Genomic DNA, 23,169 nt, shown 5'->3' with positions numbered 1-23,169 from the left:
CCTTATCCACAGGTTTTTTTATCCACAGATTCAAGCATCCACGGCCTGCAAATATTCCAAAAAAGTATAAATTGCAAATAGAAAACCTTGATTTTTAATTTTATATAAGGTGCACTATTTTATTCTGCCATTATATTTAATGGGACTTGACCATCCACGGATTTTGTTATCCGAGAGGATCCTGGAACCAAACTCCAGCGGTTACCAAGGTCCCACTTTATTCCAAATGAGGATAAATTGCAAATAGCAAACCTTCATTTTCCATTTGTTATAAGGGGCACCATTTTGCTCTGCCATTATATTTAATGAGACTTGAGTATCCACAGATTTTGTTATCCGAGAGGATCCTGGAACCAAACCCCAGCGGATAACAAAGTCCCACTGTATTTCTTCTCTCCATGACCTGGAGATGCTGGCGACAGAACATGGAATGATCTATATAAAAAGCAGGGACTTTAGCCATGGGTTTCATGCCAGAAGGAATTGCAGCTCCTGTGCTACATAAATCACAATTAACTTAGCTATGTCTAAAAGCGGCAGCTCTTGCACAGACTAAACCAAGGTGGGCTTTGGTGAACCTGAGCAAATCTACAGTGTCTTTTGCCTATCCTTGGCCAGTGGCACGAGGAAAAGAGGCAACAAGAGCGTCACACTTCTGTCGCCGGAACTGAGGGCTTCTTCACATGTCTAGGCAGTAAGCCTTAGCCCTCTAAATATCTTCCCACAACAGCTGGAAGAACAAGATAATGAGGTTTGATGATGCTTAAGGACAAGACTGTCTTGGATTAATGTTCATCATGAATTAATGTTCTGGTGCGCGGAGAAGCCGTAATGAAGATTGAACGCAAGACGCACCGTCTTGCTGCCCTCAGAGAACTGTGGCTGATCAACTGCAACCACTAGAGCTTTTTATGCACGGAAAAATGCTAGATCATGAAGGGAAACATCAAAACTTAGCTCAGTTTACTATTTCTATCAATGTACAGCCAAATACTCTAAGTCCTAAACAGGGCAAGAGGAGGCAACTGTGGAGGGGAAGGCACCATTTTCCTAATGTGGCTGCAATGTGACATCATTATATGTGAGAGCCAGTGTGACATAGTGCTTTGAGCATTGGACTGTGACTCTGGAGACCAGGGTTTGAATCCCGTCTCAGCCATGGAAACCCATTGGGTGACCTAGGGCAAGTCACACTCTCTCAGCCTCGGAGGATGGCAATGGCAAACCCCCTCTGAGGGAATCTGCCAAGAAAACCCTATGATAGGTTCACCTTAGAGTAGCCATAAACTGTTGCCATCTGTTTGGCTGGTTAGTTAGTTATATGCCTATGTTCACAGTTGTTGTTGTTTTGTGCCTTCAAGTAGTTTCCTAATGCGCACCGACAGCGGACAAATTTCTTCAGAGGGGGTTTCCCATTGCCATCCTGCGAGGAACTAAATTACTACAACAATTAAAACAAATTATATATTAAAATATCAAATAGAGTCGCCTCTCCGTTTTCACGGGGGATCTGTTCCAAAACCACGAAAATGAAAATTCACAAGTATTCAAGCCCCATTGGCTGGAATGGTTGCGCACACCCCAGGCATGCACCATTTGGTCACTTGGCGCTCGCCTTTTGCGAAAGACCAAGGGACGCAAACAGCGAAGGGCAAGTGTACATTATAAAGATTAAAACGTTTAAAATACATTAAAACAATATAGCACCCAGGCTGTTCTTTAAAAGCTTTCTGTATATGTCTGTCCCTGGTTTCCACTCCACAATATGCATCTGAGGAAGGAGACTGAAGTCTCTGAAAGCTCATGCTGCCAACTTCTTTCTTTCAGTGAGTCTAAGGGTGCTACAAGATCTCTCTATGTACCGATTAAACAGACTAACACGGCTATATCTCTGGATTTGCCAAGGAAGTTGGCATGTTTGTCAGATGTATTGCGGAGATTGGGGAGAGGAAGAGTCAGAGGCAGGAAATGCATCCTCCAGGTTTCAACTCCAGAAGCCGGCTCTGTGCAGATGGACAGAGCAGATTGTTGACCGTCGCGTCTCTGCGTTAACCACAAACATTTACAACCCAAAGCAACATGTTGCTAAGACCACAGAGGCTTATCTGCACACAGTCATCCCGGCCAAGAATGTCAGTCCCCTTTCCTGCCCGCTCCGAGTGCCAGAGCAAAGACTGCCATGCACAGCTTCCACCACCGAAGCATTGCAAAGGAGCATTGCAAGTGTGCAGCCAGGACTGTTCTCTAAAGCGTGTAAGCGGACGGTTTTTAAAATCCTTCCTTCCAAAATGCCAAGGGAAAATACCTGACGGCATCTCTGCCAATGGAATCCTATAAAGCCTTTCCATGTTTATATTTCGGACAGATGGATAATCCCTAGGTCACAGGTTTTGGTCTGGAAAGCTCAGAGCCAAGGGCAACCCTGACCTGGCAACCTCTAACTCATCTGCTCCTGATAAGTCTTTATTCTCTCCTTCTGCCACCATTCCCCGGATCTTCTGTAATCTTTTAAAGCCTGCTGTTTATCCATACCTATATGGATGGGGGGAAGCCCGACGAGGAAAGCCGAGTTGTCAGTACTTTCCAGACATCACTAGCCATGACACCAATCCGTATCTTCTTCTCAGACCTATTTGCACCCAAACCACATCCCAGTAAAGAAGCAGAATGGGCGAGGCATAGAGGTAAGCATCCAAGAATGAACATGGATGTGCCAGGGACGTAGCCAAGGAGGGGTCCTTGGGGTCCGGACCCCCCCTTCCATTAGAAAAGTGAATGGTGCATGCTGCTGCGCCACCGCACCCAAGCCCCATTATAATGGTGGCACTTAGTCTGGACCCCCCCCCCCTTCCTAAAATCCTGGCTATGTCCCTGGATGTGCAAAGGCAATACTCAGTACACATTCCGCATACACACTTCTACCAATTGGAGGGCATTTCGCTACAACGGGTCCTTGCTATCCGCTGCGGTTTGGTTCCAGGATCCCCAATGGATAACAAAATCTGTGGACGCTCAAGTCCCATTATATAAAATGGTACAGTAAAGGTGATGAATTTATTTGCATGCATACAGTTGGCCCTCCATATCCACCATTTCCTTCTCAACGGATTCAACCATCCACAGCTTGAAAATATTGTAAACATATATAAATACCCAAAAAGCAAAGGTTGATTGTTCCATTTTATATGAGAGACGTCATTTTACCATGCCATTGCATCTGATGGGACTTGAGCATCCGAAGATTTGGTTATCCAAAGGGGTCCTGGAACCAAACCCCAGCGGATACCCAGGACCCTCTGTATTGTTTTTGTATTTGGAAAAATCAAAGTTTTCCATTTGGGTTTTAGACTTTTAAAAATATTTTCTTGAATCGTGGATAAAAACAATCCGTGGATAAGGAGGGCCGGCTGTATTAAGTTTGGGAAACTGCATGATCCCTGCTGCACCATCTACTGCCAAACAAACGTTGCATCAATAGGGTTTTTGTTTTTAAAGCCCTATTTACACTCTCAGACTGGAACAAAGGAAAAGGTCATCTGAGGAAAAGGCTGGAGGAAATGCAAGTTACACACCCAACCTCACTTCCTCTATCTATTTGAAGGCTTAATCTGGCCACAGGGAGAGGGAGGGGACCATAGCTCCATGTGTTTTGCCAGCAGAAGATTTCAAATCCAGTCAACATGCCCTGGTCTGAAGGATCTAGCTGTAGTAATGTTTGCAGATGACACCAAACTCGGAGGAGTAGCTAACACCCCAGAGGACAGGATCAAAACCCAAGAAGACCTGAATAGACTAGAAAGCTGGGCCAAAGCTAACAAAATGAAATTCAACACGGAGAAATGTAAGGTACTGCATTAAGGGCGGAAAAATGAAATGCACAGATATAGGATGGAGGACACCTGGCTTCAGAACAGCAATGGCTCCTCTTCGTCCTGGAAAGAAGTGACCAGTGGGGTGCACATCTTTCCTCATGCTCATATCTTTTGCAACCTTCATAAAGCAAGGGCTAGGTATCCAAGAGCTTCACAGTAAGTCGGAAACTTTTCCCTAAAGATGTTCTTACCTCATTTTTTAAAAAAATTAAGTGGCATTCTGGTTAGAAATAAATCCAAGTTGATTTGTTATTCAGGCGCAAAGAGAAGAACAACAGGGGGTCCACAAAGCAGGGTTGTTCTTTGATGTAAGTCTTTGCTTAGGATAATGTCCATTTCCTGCAGAAGGAGTGAAAGCTGGGATGAAATCCTCAGGACAACAACAGGCTCTGGTCTACCAGCAATATTCAGGCCAACAAGAGGCTTTGGCCTACCAAGCCTTCTCAGGCCAACAGCCTACCAGTATATGGAGGACAACAGTAGGCTTTAATCTACCCAATGTCCTCAGACCAACAGCAGGCTTCAGTCTACTCAATGTCCTCAGGTCAACAGCAGCTTTGGTTTACCCAATGCTCTCAGGTCAACAACAGGTTTCAGTCTACTCAATGTCAAGTCAACAGCAGGCTTTGGTCTACCCAATGTCCTCAGGTCAACAGCAGTCTTTGGTCTACTCAATGTCAAGTCAAAAACAGGCTTTGGTCTACTCAATGTCCTCAGGTCAACAGCAGTCTTTGGTCTACTCAATGTCAAGTCAACAGCAGGCTTTGGTCTACCCAATGTCCTCAGGTCAACAGCAGTCTTTGGTCTACTCAATGTCAAGTCAAAAACAGGCTTTGGTCTACTCAATGTCCTCAGGTCAACAGCAGTCTTTGGTCTACTCAATGTCAAGTCAACAGCAGGCTTTGGTCTACCCAATGTCCTCAGGTCAACAGCAGTCTTTGGTCTACTCAATGTCAAGTCAAAAACAGGCTTTGGTCTACTCAATGTCCTCAGGTCAACAGCAGTCTTTGGTCTACTCAATGTCAAGTCAACAGCAGGCTTTGGTCTACTCAATGTCCTCAGGTCAACAGCAGGCTTTGGTCTACTCAATGTCAAGTCAACAGCAGGCTTTGGTCTACTCAATGTCCTCAGGTCAACAGCAATCTTTGGTCTACTCAATGTCAAGTCAACAACAGGCTTTGGTCTACTCAATGTCCTCAGGGCAACAGCAGGCTTTGGTCTACTCAATGTCAAGTCAACAGCTGGCTTCAGTCTACCCAATGCCCTCAGGTCAACAGCTGGCTTTGGTCTACTCAATGTCAAGTCAACAGCAAGCTTTGGTCTACCCAATGTCCTCAGGTCAACAGCAGGCTTTGGTCTACCCAATGTCCTCAGGTCAATAGCAGGCTTCGGTCTACTCAGTGTCAAGTCAACAACAGGCTTTGGTCTACTCAATAACCTCAGGCCAACAGCAGGCTTTGGCATATGCCAACAGCAGACTTCGGTCTACCCAATGTCTTCAGGCCAACAGCAGGCTTCAGTCTACTCAGCTTTGGCCTTTCCACTCTCTGCAGGCCATGTCTTCACAGTCCTTCCATGCTGCAGAAGGGGGCCTGGATCATTAAGTGGGGATTGGTTCCCCGCATCCCACTACTTCCAACGTATATCCAGAAGCCACAAGAAGTTCATTTGCAGTTGGTGGGGCATGCTAAGCTACCTTTTCCCATGTTCTGGCAAGACGGAACCAAGCAGGTTTGTGACATCAGATTTGTATCATAGAATCAAAATGGAAGGGCACAGTGTGGACTGCCTGGGAGGGGCAAAAATTAGCCCCCACAAACTTTGGATTTACCCAACCTTGTTTTAGGGGTTATATGCCGCATGGCACAGCAAAGATGACAAGCTGGAGCATGTCCAAAGGAGGGCGACTAAAATGGTGAAGGGTCATGAAACCATGCCGTATGATGAACGACTTAGGGAGCTGGGGATGTTTAGCCTGGAGAAGAGACGGTTAAGAGATGATATGATAGCCCTGTTTAAGTATTTGAAGTGATGTCATATTGAGCATGGAGCGAGCTTTTTTTCTGCTGCTCCATAGAATAGGACCTGGAGCAATGGATGCAAGCTACAGGAAAAGAGATTCCAGCTCAACATTAGGAGGAACTTCCAGAAACTAAGCACTGTTTGATAGTGGAACACACTCCATTGGACAGTGGTTGAGTCTCCTTTTTTGGAGGTCTTTAAACAGAGGCTGAATGGCCATCTGTCAGGGATGCTTTGATTGTGAGTTCCTGCATGGCAGAATAAGGTTGGACTAGATGGCCCTTGGGGTCTCTTCCAACTCTATGATTCTACGAACTCAGTTTGCAGCAGTGGAAGTAAGCTGAGGACAAAGCAGCAAACTGGTAAGAGGAGAGAGAAACTGGGTGATGTTAAAAGCAGCTGAAAGGGGGACAACAAAGGATTAATATGGGCTGCCCCAGCCAAACTGGGACAGTTCGCAGGGTCACTGTTGTACACAATGCACAACACACATTGTAGCATTTCGCACAGGTGCACTCTTTTGAAAACCCCATTGTTTTCTTTGCAACCACACGCCGGCGAGCGAGTGATGTTTTACAAGCGCCGAAGGAGACAGGGGGCTTTTGTTCCAGATGGACTTTTTTGTTTGCAACTGGCGGATTTGTTTGCAACATGGATTTGTTTGCAACTGGCGGCTGCCCAGCTGGCTCTGGCCACAAGTCCAGAGGGATGGACCTGCCACCCTTGTCCCTCGACATTTTCGTTTCCAGGGAAGAGGGCTGGTCCCTTGCGCCGAGCATCTTTCCTTGTTTAGCCTCTGTTTACCAAGGCTGCTAAGGGGACAGAAGCTGGGGAAAAGGTGGCGGGAGGGATCTTCCTTTATATTTAGCATCCCTGAGGCTGGATATAGCAACTCTGGGTTTATTTAAGAACAGACTTTCTTGCATTAAGCACGTAGGAGATTAGCAGGTAGGGTCCCCTTTGCACCTAAATGCCAGCAATGGCCTATAAATCCAGCACAGACACCTTTAAAACGTGTGGATTTTAACCACTCTCTTGCCTTTTGCTTTGAGCAATAAAACCATTTCCTAGTTTTTTGGGGTTTTTCGGGCTATGTAGCCATGTTCTAGAAGAGTTTATTCCTGATGTTTCACCAGCATCTGTGGCTGGCATCTGTGCTGGTGAAACATCAGGAATAAACTCTTCTAGAACATGCCATGATGACGCACCTCTGGTGCAGTGCCCCAAAGGCGCAGCGCGGAAGGGGTATCGTCATGGTGCGCTGCTGCACCTATGACACCCCTTTCAGAGAAAACAGAAGACGCTTTTTGTGTGCGGTTGCTGTGGCTTTTTGCGTGCGATTGCTGTGGCCTCCATCCGGCACAAAAAGGGGCAGCGTTCAGCCGCCCCTAAATGCAGCCCCTCAGTTTGCAGCCATTGAAGTAACCTAAGGACAAAGGAGTAAAGTGGATGGAGAAAGAGAAACTGGGACGTTTTGCAAGCATCTAGAATCGTAGAACCATCTGCACTTTGGTTACACCCTTAAAAGGCCACTCCTGCTCTTTGCGCAAAGAACGAGAAAGCTTTCAAATGCATCCTGCATTCCAGTAGAAAACGTATTTGTTGCAAAAATCGCTGCCCAAAATTCAAATAAAAAAGATCTCCGTGAAATATAACTGTCCGCTTAGCTCATCTTTCAGCCCAGCTCTCACTCACTGTCCTCTTCGGATGATTCAGCAGCGGCTGAGCCAGCATGACATATTGTGCCATAAAGCACAGCGGCACTTAAAAACACAGAACATCCATAACACAAGGACAGCGGCGGGGAAAGAGACCCTGGCCAAAACTTTGCGGACAACCTCCCTCAGAAACTGTTCTCTGATGTTTCCAAGCTTTGAGCAAAACACACAGGCGCTCTCTACCCAAAAATAACCCTCTATTTAACTTCTCCTCTTTGCTCTAATACAAGGTCAACCTGTTTCCCTTTGCCATATGTTTGAAGACAGCCATATGTACTAAGGATCCTGCATGCTGGATGGGGGATTCGTGAGTCAACAGTGCGATGCGGCAGCTAAAAAGGCCAATGCAATTTTGGGCTGCATCAATAGTAGTGTCTAGATCAGTGATGGTGAACCTATGGCACGTGTGCCAGAGGTGGCACTCAGAGCCCTCTCTGTGGGCACATGTGCCATCGCCCCAGCACAGAGTTTGCCAGAGTTTGTTACTAGAAAGCCAGAAGGACATGGCACTTTGCAATAAATAAGTGGGTTTGGGGTTGCAGTTTGGGCACTTGGCTTCTAAAAGGTTCACCATCACTGGTCTAGATCAAGGGAAATAATAGTGCCACTCTATTCTGCTCTGGTCAGGCCTCACTTGGAATATTGTGCCCAGTTCTGGGCACCACAAAAAGGATGTTGAGAAACTGGAGCCATGTGTCCAAAGGATACACACTAAACTACAGACTTCAGGATCCCAGTTAAAGTGGGATCCAGCTATTACAACTGTCTTGCAGAGATGCCCCCGATCTTACCTTGCAGCTATTTTAACAGCGTGCCGTACTTTCCCACAAAGCCTTTCCCTCCTGTTGGCAAAGCATGTTTAAAAAGCACATTTCTTCCCCCTCGAACAAATTGCCTTAATGGTTTTGCAAGGCATCTTCCCAATCTTTTGGGGAAAGGCACTTATAATCTTGTAAATAAATAAGGCACTGCTTTCATAATATCAGCAGGAGTTCAATCTCGGGGGGGTTTCCCAGCCATTATAGCTGGCAAAACGCATGCTGTGCAAGGACTCGGAAGGCGGCTATTTGCACAAGGATGCAAAACGGGGGAAGAATCCATCCAGGAAGCACTGCATTTCCTGATACACGTTCTTGTTTTAAGTAGCTGAGTTTCCCATTTTCCCTTTTGGAGTCAAGGCAGGAAACCCACAGAGCGGACAAGCTCTAGGCCTGACTAAACAACTCTCCTTTAGATAGGTTTCCTGGACGTGATCATTGAGCAGACACTAACATTTAACAAGGACTCAAGTTATGGGTTTAGCTTTGAACCAAAGGGTGGATGCGCAACTTTGTGGTACCAGCATCCCCTCCGTCTCTGAAGATGCCAGCCACAGATGCATCCTTCGGCCAGCATTATCAATGGCACACGGTGGCAGGGAGATTCAGTGACTAAGTAACAAAATGAACTTCAACACTCTCTCAGCCTCAGAGGAAGGCAATGGCAAACCCCTTTGAACAAACCTGGCCAAGAAAACCCCATGACGGATTCACCTTAGGGTCGCCATAACTTATAAATGACTGCAAGGTACCCAACCACAAACTCCTCCGCTGGCATGATCGATCGTGTAAAATGGAGGGAGGGAATGGAAAAGGGAAAAGAAAGGAAAAAAGGAATGTGGCTGCACCTTTAAAGCCTCAGGCTTTAATTATCATTCTGCAATGCACCTGAAGAAGGGGGTTTCTATCTATGGAAGCTCAGGGCAAAACAGAAGCCTTGAAGGTGTTGTCACAGTCCCTTTGCTCCCTCCTTTTTCAGCTGCAAGTGACTTTGTTTGAAAATGACTGGTTGTGATGTACTTCTTAGGACCTGATACCTACAAACTAACACCTAAAGGCCTGTAAATGGTCAGGATCTCCTGAACATCAGGAGTCAGGTCAGTTGGAGGGTCTGCAATGCAAGTACTTTGTGCATTTCCCCCCCAATGAAACCTAGCCAAAATCATTGGTCCTACTGTGCCCAAAGAAGAGGCACACTCCTGTTCTCTTCCCCCATTTCTCTGCCTCTCCTTTCACCATTGGAGGCAAAGAAGAGGGAAAGGCCATGAGAAACCGGCTGGTGGCTGTCGGATGCATGCAGCGTCCAGGTTGTGTTTTGCAACACTTCTTACTTCATGGGTCAAGTCCTTGGCAGCCTTTTTGGGAACGGATGAACCAGAGGTGAGTAAAGTCTTGCTCACTGAAGGTGTGGGTGCCAATGGGGCTTCGCACTGTGAAGGTACAGACATCGCATCGCAGAGTCAGCAGCTCATACCTAGCAGCTTTCTCACATCAATGTGGCAACACTTACAACAGGAACAAAGGACGTTGCCCCTGGACCACTTACAATCTATGTGTCTACTCCAGCCTTCCTCAGATAGGTATTCTTCCCAACATGTCAGGCTACATCCCCATCATCCCCAGTCAGCATGCAGTAGCACACTGGGGATGATGGCAGCTGTAGTCTCCCTTGTCTGGAGGGACTTCAGTTTGGGAAAGGCTCATCTCTCGCGATGGGTAGCAACCATCTTTCTGGGTGAAAGAATGTCAACATGGGGGATTGGCGTGAAGGAGATTGATAGATTTGGGATAGGATTGGTCTTTTGAGGTCTGTTCCAACTCTATGACTCTATGAGATGATTCTATTGCCTGTTACAGACTTCCAAAATAAAGCGGCTTCGGGTCTCTTTGGAGGTATGCTGTTTAAATGATGCATGGGTCCTAAGAGTCCGGAGGTCGCGCCAAAGCCACACTCCATTCCTAAGCACTGGAGTGCAGTTTTTGGTGCAGCTTCCGGATTCTTAGGATGCATGCATCATTTAAACAGCGTACCTCCAAAGAGACCCCAAGCAACTTTATTTTGGCAGTCTGTAACAGGCCTATATTTCAAAAGCAGCTGAAAAGGTTGGGCGACCGAGGATTTCTTGGGATTGTCCCTGCCATATCAAGGCAGGTGGAGGGTCTGCAGTGTGCCAGGCCTGCCCTCCCAGTCCAACCCTATTAGCCCCTGAAATCTCAAAGCCGCCGGACATCCCACTGGCTGGACTTCAAGACTCATTGGTGGGGCATTTTGCTCCGTCACCCGGGCTGGCTGGCTCAAGAGGTCAGGCTAAGAATAGCCCCCCGTCCCGATCCCCCTGTTGAAAGCTGGTCTGGGGTGAGATCACCCGTCTTCTGACCTGGCAAGAGGAGGATGCCAGCATCAGAGACGAATTCACATGCCAGGCGGCCTTACAGCAAGATCCCCGGCCTCCGTGCGGCATTCCTAGAAAGGAGGCACGAAAGTGACACCTCTGGCTTTATTTGGCATTTCCTTCCATTCTCTCTCGTCCAACTCCCAATAAAACTAGGTTTAAGAGGGTGGGTTCATTTAAGAGCTAGGAAAAAATTACTTAGGAGGACCTACACATCCTAGGATCTCCTAACCAGCCTTTTCATCGTATCATGGAATTGGAAGAGACCCCCAGGGCCATCCAGTCCAACCCTATTCTGCCATGCAGGAACTCTCAGTCAAAGCACCCCCATTGACAGATGGCCATCCATCCTCTGAGAGTCACTTAAAGAAATTGGCAGCATGAACTTTCCTAGACTTCAGTCTACTTCCTCAGATGCATTATAAATGTAAATATAAACATAAATGCATGTGTTAGACATAGAATCATAGAATTGGAAGAGACTACTTGCAGACAGGTTGAGTACCCTTTATCCAAAATGCTTGCCCTGTTCGACGTGTTGCTCTCTGTGGTTTCAGCTGCTGCTGTCGCTTGCCTTCAAGTGGTTTCCAAGTTATGGCGATCCGAAGGGGGACCCATCATGGGGTTTGCTTGGCACGGTTCTTCAGAGCCATTGTTGTTTCCAAGCTTTGGCCAGTTTACCAATGAACTTGAAAAACTGGTCCCTTTCAGGCCAGAGGTGGAAGCAACCACCAGAAATGTGTTGTTGTTTTTGTAAACCACACCAAATGTTTCCACAACCGTTGCTGCTTCTTCACCTGCAGTGGAAACTGGTTGCCTCTTTCTTTTCCATCAGCTGAGCTCTTTCGCTCGAGAGGAAACAGCCAAGGCAGCTAAAGAGGAAAATGCATCAAAAGACATTGCTCCCACAGTTTGGGCGCATGCGAGCATGACTCACATGCAAAACGGACAGCCGAGTTAGCCTCAAAAAGCATTGCTTGGAGCAAGAGAAGAGGCCCAAGACATGGCATCTCCACTTATGTACAAACGTATCTGCAAAATGAAGGCCAAGCCACAGGTGCCCTGTACATGCATGTGCCTTCATGTTGCCTTTCATTGTATGGCAACCCCATGAAATGTATCATAGAGTTTCCTTAAGCAAATGAAACTTGGAGACTGTTAAGGCGGCTTTCATCCATTAAAAGGAAGCAGAAATAACCCTGTTAACAATTATATACAATGCACAAAGCAATGCAATATGATGGAGAACATTGGGAGCTGGATCACAGCTAAAAGGAGTTAAAAGGGGGCAGAAACTGGGGTTCGGGTTATGAATTGAGGGTGCTAGCTATCTTCTCTCCCTGACATGGAAGGGCCTGAGGTCCATAAAGCTTCACCTTGTGAGAGCAGCACTATCAGAACACTGGTTGGCACATGCATGCACAGGGCACCTGTGGCTTGGCCTTCCTTTTATAGGTATGTTTGTACATACGCAGAGAGCAGCACTATCAGAACAGTGGTTGGCACAGTTACCCACCCAAAACTATAACTTTGCACAAGTCCTTTCAGACTACACTCCTCCCTCCACATTCGCTGGGGTTAGGGGTACAAGACCCCCATGAATGTGGAGAAACCATAAGAACAAAAATGCGATGATTTTACCCAAGAGAACACCTGTCTGGGGATCTCTAGGTCCTCCAATGCAACTCTGTGGCCAACATCTGACCATAGAAATGCGCTGGAGGAGCTACAGATGCCTAGCAGAGTGTTCTCTCTAGGTATCTCTAGGTCCTTCAGGATGACTTTTGGTTGACCATAAAGTTGTAATACAGAATGCTAAATGCCCTTCCCTAAACGCCAGCTCTAATGATTTTATAGGATGGACACATGTCGGTTAGGAACCATGGCTCTATGAACAAAGCCAGTGTGGTGCAATAGCAATGGCAATAGCAAGTACATTTCTATACCGCTTATCAGTGCACTAAGTGGTTTACAAATTGTAAGCTAATTGCCCCCAACAATCTGGGGACTCATTTTAGCAACCTCTGAGTCGAGCTTGAGCCCTTTCGCTGGTATTGAACTCGCAACCTTATGGTTTGTGAGTGTGTGGCTGCAGTAGTTTGAGCATTGAACTACAACCCAGGAGACCAGGTTCAGAATCCATGCTCAGCCATGGAAGTCCACTGGATGGCCTTAAGAAAGTTGCATTCTCTCATCCTGGGAGGAAGGTTATGGCAAACGTCTTCTCAACAAACCTTGCCAAGAAACCCTGCTTAGGGATGTCGTAAGTTGGAAACAACATGAAGGCACAAGAGGGGGAAAAACCCCATACAATCAGCCCATCATATCCATGTATTTTTTATCCACAGATCTGACCACCTACAGATTGAAAATATAATCGCCCCTTCGTTTTCACGGGGTTCAAATGGCACGGAGAGATTCGGGCGCAGCAAACGTAGTGGGGACCCTGAACCGTTTCTGAAATGGTGCGGAGATTCGGATCTCTTCGTCCAAAAACAGTAAGTGTGAATGACCCCCCCCCCCCCAAATGTTGCAAAGGATGATCCCAACATCCTTTACCCAATGACCCCAAAACAGTCGCAACAATTCGGGATTCCAGATAGAGGCTTGGGGCATTTAGGGCATGTATTTATATATTTATCTGTTTTGGAGGAAGAAACAAGTTCTCTTTTAGAGAAGTGTCACAAGGTTAAAAGAGGGTGACGTCAGCCTGGAAGAAATGCTCTCCGACCAGCCGTTCCCAATGCCTTGAAAGCGCAAACGCATCTTGTTGCAATAGCTCTGAGGGTGTGGAATTAGGGGAAATGGTCCTCCATGTTCAGTAAGTCATAGAGGGGGGGGGGGGGAAATAACTACTCAGTAGTAAGGAATTCAATTCGTCCGGGCTCAGAATCGCACTCATCTATTTCTGCATTGCAAACATCATGATCTACATTACAGTAGAGATATGCTAAAGATTCTGCACTCAGCCCATGCGCAGAGGCGCCCTCCACCTTTCTCCCAACATTGCTTTGAAAGCAAGCCATTCTACCTTTCAGGTTCTGCATTCAGCACATGCTCAGAGGCATCCACCATCTTTCCCCCAACATTGCTTTGAAAGCAAGCCATTCTACCTTTCAGATTCTGCGCTCAGCCCATGCTCAGAGGCATCCGCCATCTTTCCCCCAACATTGCTCTGAAAGCAAGCCATTCTACCTTTCAGATTCTGCGCTCAGCACATGCTCAGAGTCACCTTCCACCTTTCCCCCAACATTGCTTTGAAAGCAAACCATTCTACCTTTCAGATTCTGCACTCAGCACATGCACAGAGGCACCCTCCACCTTTCCCCCAACATTGCTTTGAAAGCAAGCCATTCTACCTTTCAGATTCTGCGCTCAGCACACGCTCAGAGTCACCTTCCACCTTTCCCCCAACATTGCTTTGAAAGCAAGCCATTCTACCTTTCAGATTCTGCACTCAGCACATGCACAGAGGCACCCTCCACCTTTCCCCCAACATTGCTTTGAAAGCAAACCATTCTACCTTTCAGATTCTGCACTCAGCACATGCACAGAGGCACCCTCCACCTTTCCCCCAACATTGCTTTGAAAGCAAGCCATTCTACCTTTCAGATTCTGCGCTCAGCACACGCTCAGAGTCACCTTCCACCTTTCCCCCAACATTGCTTTGAAAGCAAGCCATTCTACCTTTCAGATTCTGCACTCAGCACATGCACAGAGGCACCCTCCACCTTTCCCCCAACATTGCTTTGAAAGCAAACCATCTCACTTTACAGGTTCTGCACTCGGCACATGCTCAGAATCGTCCACCAACACGGCTTTCGATGCAAACCGTATAACTTTAAGCCCTTGCTGAATACAGAACAAAAAGGGACTTGCTTAAAGTGGAAAGAAGTATCATCTATTTCAATAGAGAAATCCTAAAGATGCTGCCCTCGGCTCATGTGCAGAGGCATGGCTTTCGACGCCAACCATACAACTTTAAGCAGAATGAGGATGGACTGGATCAAGGCCCTTTTTGGGGTCTCTTCCAACTCTATGATTCTATGATACAGAGTATACTGGACACAAGATTATTGCAGAGGAGGCCTGACCAAAGCAGAATAGAGCAGCACTATGCCTTCCCTCGATCAATACTTTTATCAATACACACACACACACACACACACACACATATATATATATACACACACTCTCACCCCTCCATATCTGCAGCTTTGATATTTGCGGATTTGATCATTCACGGATTCGATTAATATGTCCTCTCTAGGAACATCTAGGTCCTCCGGCGTAACTCTATGGTCAACTTTAACCAAAAGTCACACCAAAGGATATAGAGATTCCTAGAGAGGACACTCCGCTAGGCATTTGTAGCTCCTCCGGCACAACTCTATGGTCAATGTCTGGCAGATATATATATATATTGATATGCATTCTATTGATATCTGTCCTTCTATTGATATATTCTACCCTTCTGTATCTATACTATCCACTATACTTCTATAAATGCAGCCTGGAATCGCATTGGCCTTTTTAGCTGCTGCATCACAGTGTTGACTCATCCAAACAAACATCCATTGGTGATGCCTTTATTGGCCAAATGAAACGCCAAAGCAGAATAGAGTGGCATAATAGTAATAATAATAATAATAATACATTATTATTATTATTATTATTATTATTAATTAACACCCGCTCTTCAGCCAAGGCTATCAGAGCGGCTTACAATTGGTTAATTAGACATTTCCCTGCCCTCAGGCTTATTATGCCTTTCCCTCAATCTACAATTCTATTGATACACTTCTATACTTGGCATCTATACTTGTATTGATGCAGACTAGAATCGCATTGGCCTTTTGAGCTGCTGCATCACACTGTTGGCTCATGTTCAATTTGTGGTCTACTAGGACTCCTAGATCCCTTCCCCATGGAGCTTTATTGAGCCATTTTGGGGAGGTTTTGCGGGGAGGGTGGCCCCACTGGATGGGAGCCTCCAGCCCCAGGAGCAGTCTCTCGGCACGTGGGGGAAAGGCATCCCTTTCCCTGCCCAGGATTCGGCCTCAGGACCCTTTCCCCTTCCCTGCCTTACCTGCGGGAGGTCATGTTGGAGGCAGAGGCGGCAGCAGAGGCGACCCTGCGAATGGCTCCCTCGCTGGCTGAGCCTTTGGTCCACCTAAAAGAAACCCCAAGGAGTGGCCGCCCTAAGCCCACACCGGCGGCCCCAGCCACGCCCCCTTCTGCCATATATGGCAACGTCACCCGACGCCCAGGCCTCCCATTGGTCGGAGGCGGAGGCAGCCCGGACACGCCCACTCCCCGCTCAGGCGGGCCTTTGGAAACCCACCGGGAAAGCCCTCCCTGAGCGTGACGTAAGCAGAGGGGGAATCCCCTCCCCGCCAATCGCGTCTGCTTAGCAACGGGCCCCGCCCAGCAACGCCCTTAAAGGGACAGAGCCCTTCACTTTATTTATTTGTGTGGTGGTTTAATATGTATTTCAGCATAGCCATAGCAGCTTAAATAATAGGTATTGATTTGAATTATATTATATTATTAAATTATTATTATTATTATTATTACATTGTTATTATTAAATTATATTAATTAGTAAATTATTATATTACATTATATTATATTAATTATTAAATTATTATTATTAAATTATATTATATATTCTATAATTATTAAAATATTATTGAATTATATTATATTAAATAATTATCAAATTATATTAAATTAATTATATTAAATTATATTAATTATTACATATATGATTATTAAATTATTATTATCAAATATTAAATTAATTATAATAAATTATATTATTATATTATTAAATTATTATTATAATAAATTATTCTATTATATTAGTAATTATTACATTATTATTATAGTAATAAATTATTATATTATAATATATTAATTATATAAATTTAATATGTATTTCAGTATAGCAATAGCAGCTTAAATAATAGTTTATTTAAACAACACATATAAATCAATAATATTTATTTATATGGATTATTTCTTTAAATGAATAATATCCATTATTTATTTATTTAATATTTATTTCAGTATGGCAATAGCAGCTTATCTAGTAGGTATTGTTTATTTAAATAATACATATAAATAAATAAATAAAATGTACCATGATTTGAGATTGAGTCGAGGGCAGTTAGCAAGAAAAAAATATTTATTTATATGTATTATTTATTTAAATACTATGCATTATTTGTTTATTTAATATGTGTTTCAATACAGCAATAGCAGCTTAAATAATATGCACTGTTTATTTAAATAATACATATAAACAGAGAATATGTATTATTTATTTATAGGTATTATTTATAAAAATTTTATTAAATAAATATTAATAATCCAGTTTGAGACCACTTTGACTGCCCTGGCTCAATGCTAGGAAATTCTGGAAACTGTAGTTTTGTGTAGCTCTGGTGCCACAATAAACTACAATTCCCAGGATTCCCTAGCCCTGAGCCAGGGCAGTTAAAGCAGTCTCAAAGTGGACCATTTCTGCAGTGTGCTTTGGACCCTTTATAGTTTATTGGGTCATAACCAGCCTCACTAAACCCAACTGGCCACTAGGGGGCAATAGAGATCCAAGGGACCCAAAGGTGGTCCTCTGCTCATCCTTACCTGGGAAGGAGACCCACCTGAGACACACACAGGAATATATGGGCTCAGGGCCAGGCACAACTCTTGGAGGCTTTGCACCTCTGAGCACATGGCAACTACTCAGCAGCATTTACACCTCTGAGTAAGCCTAGGCCAGGTTTCGGTTGCAGGGGTTTCCACTTGGGTACCCTTGAGTCGATTCTGGCTTTAAGGAGAACTAGTAGCACTGGTTTTTTAAGGCAAGGTTGGCTCAGAGGAGGTGAGCCTTGGCCTTCGTCTGAGGCTGAGATGGTGCGACTTGCCCAAAGCCATAGAATCACAAAGTTGGAAGAGACCCCAATGGCCATCCTGCCCAACCCTATTGTGCCATGCAGGAACTCTCAATCAAAGGACTCCCAATAGATGGCCATAAAAACCTCCAAAGAAGGAGACTCCAAGGGAGTGTGTTCCACTGTCAAACAGCCCTTACTGTCAGGAAGTTCCTCCTAATGTTGATCTGGAATCTCTTCTCCTGGAGCTTGCATCCATTGCTCCATTGTCTCCTATTCTCTGGAGCAGCAGAAAACAAGCTTGCTCCCTCCTCACTGTGGAGTTTATCACACTGGGGCTGATTTCAGCATTAAAGGGCATTTAAAGCATCCTGCAAATAAAGTGAAAATGGCGAGTAATTGTGCGAATGATTATCACACGCAATTGCACAAATGAAGTGATATCAGAAATGCATCATCGCTGACATCCCGAAAGTAAGAAAATGCACCTTCTGTCAGGGATGCTTTGATTGTGAGTTCCTGCATGGCAGAATGGGGTTGGACTGAATGGCCCTGGGGTCCCTTCCAACACTATGATTCTATGATTATTATTATTATTAATATTAATATTACCACATTATTAGGGCAATATGGCATAGTGGTCACTTCGTCCAAGCTCCCTGAGCCTTGTTTTCTTTTGGACCAGGGCTCAAACCTGTTTTTTTTCCCCATGATGCTCAGCAGTCGCTCTGACCCCTTGCCTTTGCTTCACCGAGGGAAAGATGGATCAGGAAGCACCGCCATTAGTTTGATGGAGTGCTGCTTGGAGAATTGGACTTTGGTGATAACATTGCCCCCGGCGTTTCCTTCAAGACTATTGGTTTTATCGCCCTGTAATGTCCTCGTCTGGTAACCATTCGTCAGATTTACTGCCTCTGCTGTCCTTTCCTTACGACCTGCGATCAAACCAAGAGCATGATCACTACCCATCGTTTGGAGCTGAACTGATGCATAGTTTCAGGGATGACAATTCAAAGGCCTTATAGGAAAGCGCAGTCCAGCAGATCGCCAGGGCCTCCAGCAGAGAAGGGCTTTTTCCCCATCGCCTTTCCTGCACCCGGATCCTTTTAAACAGAGCTACCAGGACCCTTGCATGCGCCACCAGCCTATGGCACTTCCTTGGCACTCAAATGTGCTAAACTGGGTATTTTGCAAACTGTGATTCCTTGGTCTCCTTGCCTAGCCTTTGCTCTGGAGGCTCGAAGCATTTCCAAATGCTCGACTAATGCTTTGCAGTGATCGACATTTCGGGACGCGTTGAGACATGTGCATTTTGCAAAGCCTCCCAGCAGATTATTCTGCCGTCCTTCATTTTGAGCATGGCTAAGGAGCACAGATTTACATTGATACAGTGGGGCCTTGTTATCTGCTGGGATTTGGTTCCAGGATCCTTGGATGCTCAAGTCCCATTAAATACTATGGAAGAGGAAAATGGTGCCCCTTAAATAAAATGGAAAATCAAGGTTTGCTATTTGAAACTTATCATATATATATATATATATATATATATATCTTCAAGCCGTGGAATCTTGAATCTGTGGATAAGAAATCCATGGATAAGGAGGGCCAACTGCATTAGTGTTTAGTGTTGGGAATGTCCCTACAGTTTATAGTGTCTTGTCATCCTTTATGGTTGTGACATCTGGTCACCTTGCATACATTGGGGAGCAGAAGACCAGTAAAGGAATAGGAAACAAATGGGAAGCATCCCCATCCAGGATCATTCGACTGAGGCTGGAAAGATCATGAGACAATGAGATTCATTGGAAAGGACAGTAACACTTGGCAAAGAGGGAGACTGCACTAAAAGGGGGAGACCACTGCACTAAAGTTGGATTGATTCCATCAAGGAAGCCATAGCTATCCGGAGAGCAAGACCTGATGACCAAGGCACTTGGAGGTCTCCCATTCATAGGAGTAGCATTCAAAGATATAGCCATGTTAGTCTGTAGAATCAGTATGTAGAGAGATCTTGTAGCAGCTTTGAGACTCACCGAAAGAAAGGAGTTGGCAGCATTAGCTTTCGTAGACCATTCTACTTCCTCAGATGCTTTCAGTCAAATTGACCAAATGCATCTGAAGAAGTAGACTCAAGTCTAGGAACTTCTTTCTTTCGGCGAGTCTCAAAGGTGCTTCAAGATCTCTACATATGTATATGCAAGTCTTTCCAAAAGCTGAAACACTTTGGGCGCCAAGCATTTTGGATCCGGCCAGCTGAGCCTGGAATGCCACCCGCTTTGTTAAGTTAAGTCTGTTTCCTTCGATGCATTTGGAAGTAGACTTAAGTCTAGGAAAGCTCATGCTGCCAACGTCTTCCTTTCGGTGAGTCCAAAGGTGCCACAAGATCTCTCCACATTCCCATTCATTGGGTTGCTGTGGGTCAAAGAGACAACAAATGAGAACTAAAAAACCCCCCTCCGGAGCGGAGCAGAATCATCGCTGGAGGGATCTATAATAAGACGAGGGAAAGGCAGCATCTGTCTTGGGGAAATCCAGAGAACTTAGAGCCACCGATGACTTCATGAAATGTGACAGCCATGAGGCATTGCCATGCAAGGCAGAAACAGGAGCCTTTAAACCAGCGTTTCTCTGGAGACCAGCCCCAAAGGACCCCGGCTGCCCCTCCGAAAGCTTTCCATTGAGACGACTGAGGGGTCATTGTGGTGGACTCTGCTCAATTTTTCCATCCCCAAAGAAGGGAAGCGAAAGGGAACAAAAAAGCCCTTCTCTCTCCTGGGCCTTCGCCACCAAGTCAGACAGTCAGGACAGACAATGCCTTGTCTTTGGCTGCAGAGGAATCTCCGGGGATTTGAATGAACCCAAAGCCATTTCCGTCCCATCAGACTCGGGTTGGTGGCGCGGCAACATCCTGGTTCTCCTTTTGGGGCCGGTCATACGTGCGTTTTTTGCATGGAGAGATTCGCGTCTGTGAATTGATTCAAAATCGATGCTCCGTTCCGACATCGTTTTAAGGCAGCGGATCTCTCCGTGGCATTTAAATCTGGTCCGAAGTTCCCTTTCGCCACCGTTCGGGATCAAAATGGATTCCCTGAACGGTGGCTTCACGATCCGAATCGATCCGATAGCTTACTCAAGCTATCGGAGATGTGGATAGTTGCGGTTCTAAAAAAAGGAGAACCGCGAAGGGATCCGGTGCCGAATGCACCGGTTTAAATGGACTTTTTGGTTTCTCCATCTGAACGACAGGGAAATAACCTGGTTTGGTTCCTCCGGCACAACTGTGCCATTCTGTTGCCATTCTGATTTGCTTGGATTACAACTCCCAGCGTCCCTCACTATCGGCTATACAGTTTCATCCAAAATCCTCATAACAGTGATACCTTTATAGGGCCAACCCAAATGCCCATTATACATGTTGCAAGCTTCCTCAGATGCATTTGGCGTCGTTTGGGGAGGCATTGTGTCTTCTCTGGAGGCATTGGTGTTCCAAAAAACTACAGTTCCCAGGATTCCCTATCACTGAGCCAGGGCAGTTAAAGCGGTCTCAAACTGGATTGTTTCTGCAGTGTGTTTTGGGCCTGAAACAAACCAGGTGCCATCTATACTTTCCCATTTGGTTGGATAGAGTTTGCTCGTTTTTCTCCTTGATCTCAGTTAAAAACAACAACAATGTGCGGCCTTTATTCCAGGTATGGGGCTGCTGAGGGTCTCCAGATGTTGGGCTACAACTCCCATCATCCCCGTAGATCTGCTGAGGTGCATAGAGTCATTGGGACCCTGACAACATCTGGAGATCCCAATGCTTCCTACATCTCTGCCTGAGAATAGCACCTGCTCCATCTTTTTAATGGTTTCCACCATAAGGAGGAACATGTTATCATGGGAATCACGGGGAAACGCCATGATCCAAGTGCGGACACGCTTTGTTGTGAGCATTGAGGAGGTGATGAGCTTGAAGTGAGTCTAGATTGATTGATTGATTGATTGATTGATTGATTTCCCATACTGTATCCAAAGGTCTCAATGTGGCTTGAACAGATTCCCTTCGGATTTGCAGAAGTAACTAAAGTAAAGTAAAGTAAAGTAACAATGATTTTTGGTTAGTGTTAAAGAAGTTATAACTGTCATGGCAACTAATTTCTTTGGGGGGAACTTGGAGTGACAGCTGTAATTGGTAACTTTTGAACTGCAAGTTGCCTGTTTCCATGAGAACCTGCGTTGCATGAAGAAGCAGCGGTGTGGTTTTCCTCTGTTTCCTCCATCCTTTCTTTCGTTCCCCCCATTTCTTCCTTTTCTGCTTTTCCTCTTGTGTCTTTTTAAACATCGTAAAGAGGGAGGGAGCCGGTGGACTAAGAGGCCACAGTTCGGACCCGAGTTCAGATGCTTGCACAGAATCATAGGCCCATAAAGTTGGAGGAGACCCCACTAGAAGTCACCTAACATCAATAAGCTTGTCTTGTTCGGAAGGGAGGGAGGGAGGGAGGGAGGGAGAAGGAAGGAAGATGGAAGGGGAAAGAAGGAAGGAAGGAAGGAAGGAAGGAAGGAAGGAAGGAAGATGGAAGGATAAGGAAGGAAGGAAGGAAGGAAGGAAGGAAGGATGGAAGGAAGAAGGAAGGAAGGAAGGAAGGAAGGAAGCAAGCTTCTCTACACAACGTGGCTTTCCATGTCAGTTAAGCTGGTCTCCAAGAACCTTTCTCTACGTCTAGTAGCCTTTAACATGTAAACACTTCTTCCCAAGCAAGGGTCCCACAATATATACCCCAGACACTTCCATACCACCACCTTCTGAAGATGCCAGCCACAAATGCAGGCGAAACATCAGGAACAAATACACAATGTCTCTATGCCAAGAGGATGTCACCAGTCCAGTTCCATACCCTTCCACATTTCAGAGATGAAATCTGGGATACAGGTGGGCATGCGGCATCAGAGTATAGCCAAGATTGCTAAGGTTATCAGTGAGGAAGAGCACACAAAGTAAGCAATGCTGCAGCTGCTTGTGGCGCAGTGGTTAAATGCTTGTATCGCAGCCACTCACTCACAAACCGCAAGGTTGTGAGTTCAATCCCAGCCAGGGGCTCTGGGTCGACTCAGCCTGGCATCCTTCGGTCGGTTGCAAAAATGAGTCCCCAGCTTAAGCGCAGTGCCTTAGTGGTTAAGATGCCAATTCTGAAGATTGGAAGGTTGGTAGTCTGAGGCCTGAATGCCACTGATGCAGCAAGCTTTTGTCAACCTAGCAGTTTGAAAGCTTGTAAATTCAGGTAGATTGATAGGTACCACTTCTCGGTGGGAAGGTAACAGCGTTCGGTGGAGTCATGCTGGACACCTGAGCACCAGAGCAGTCCTCAGACAATGCTATCTCTTCGGCTTCGAAACTGAGATGACCACTGACTACAGTCGGTTACAACTAGACATTCATGTCAAGGGACTACCTTTACCTTAGTACA

At 45.6% G+C, this 23,169-nt stretch overlaps 1 protein-coding gene across 1 annotated transcript in view; it reads right to left on the bottom strand.

Moving 5' to 3' along the window:
• The window catches only part of LOC149307692 (tyrosine-protein phosphatase non-receptor type 11-like), a 47,559-nt gene extending 31,563 nt beyond the window's left edge, over positions 1 to 15,996 (bottom strand). Inside the window, exon 1 of the mRNA XM_089534273.1 lies at positions 15,913 to 15,996. Coding sequence (XP_089390399.1) covers positions 15,913 to 15,926 — 14 coding nt within the window. The 5' untranslated portion in view covers positions 15,927 to 15,996. The remainder of the gene's footprint in view (positions 1 to 15,912) is intronic.
• Positions 15,997 to 23,169: the final 7,173 nt, after the last annotated feature.

The sequence above is a fragment of the Sceloporus occidentalis genome, unplaced genomic scaffold (assembly GCF_023333645.1).
Source record: "Sceloporus occidentalis isolate IW3139 unplaced genomic scaffold, rSceOcc1.0.p SCAF_8, whole genome shotgun sequence".
NCBI classification, from domain to species: Eukaryota; Metazoa; Chordata; class Lepidosauria; order Squamata; family Phrynosomatidae; genus Sceloporus; species Sceloporus occidentalis.
This window is presented reverse-complemented; position numbering and strand designations above follow the sequence as displayed.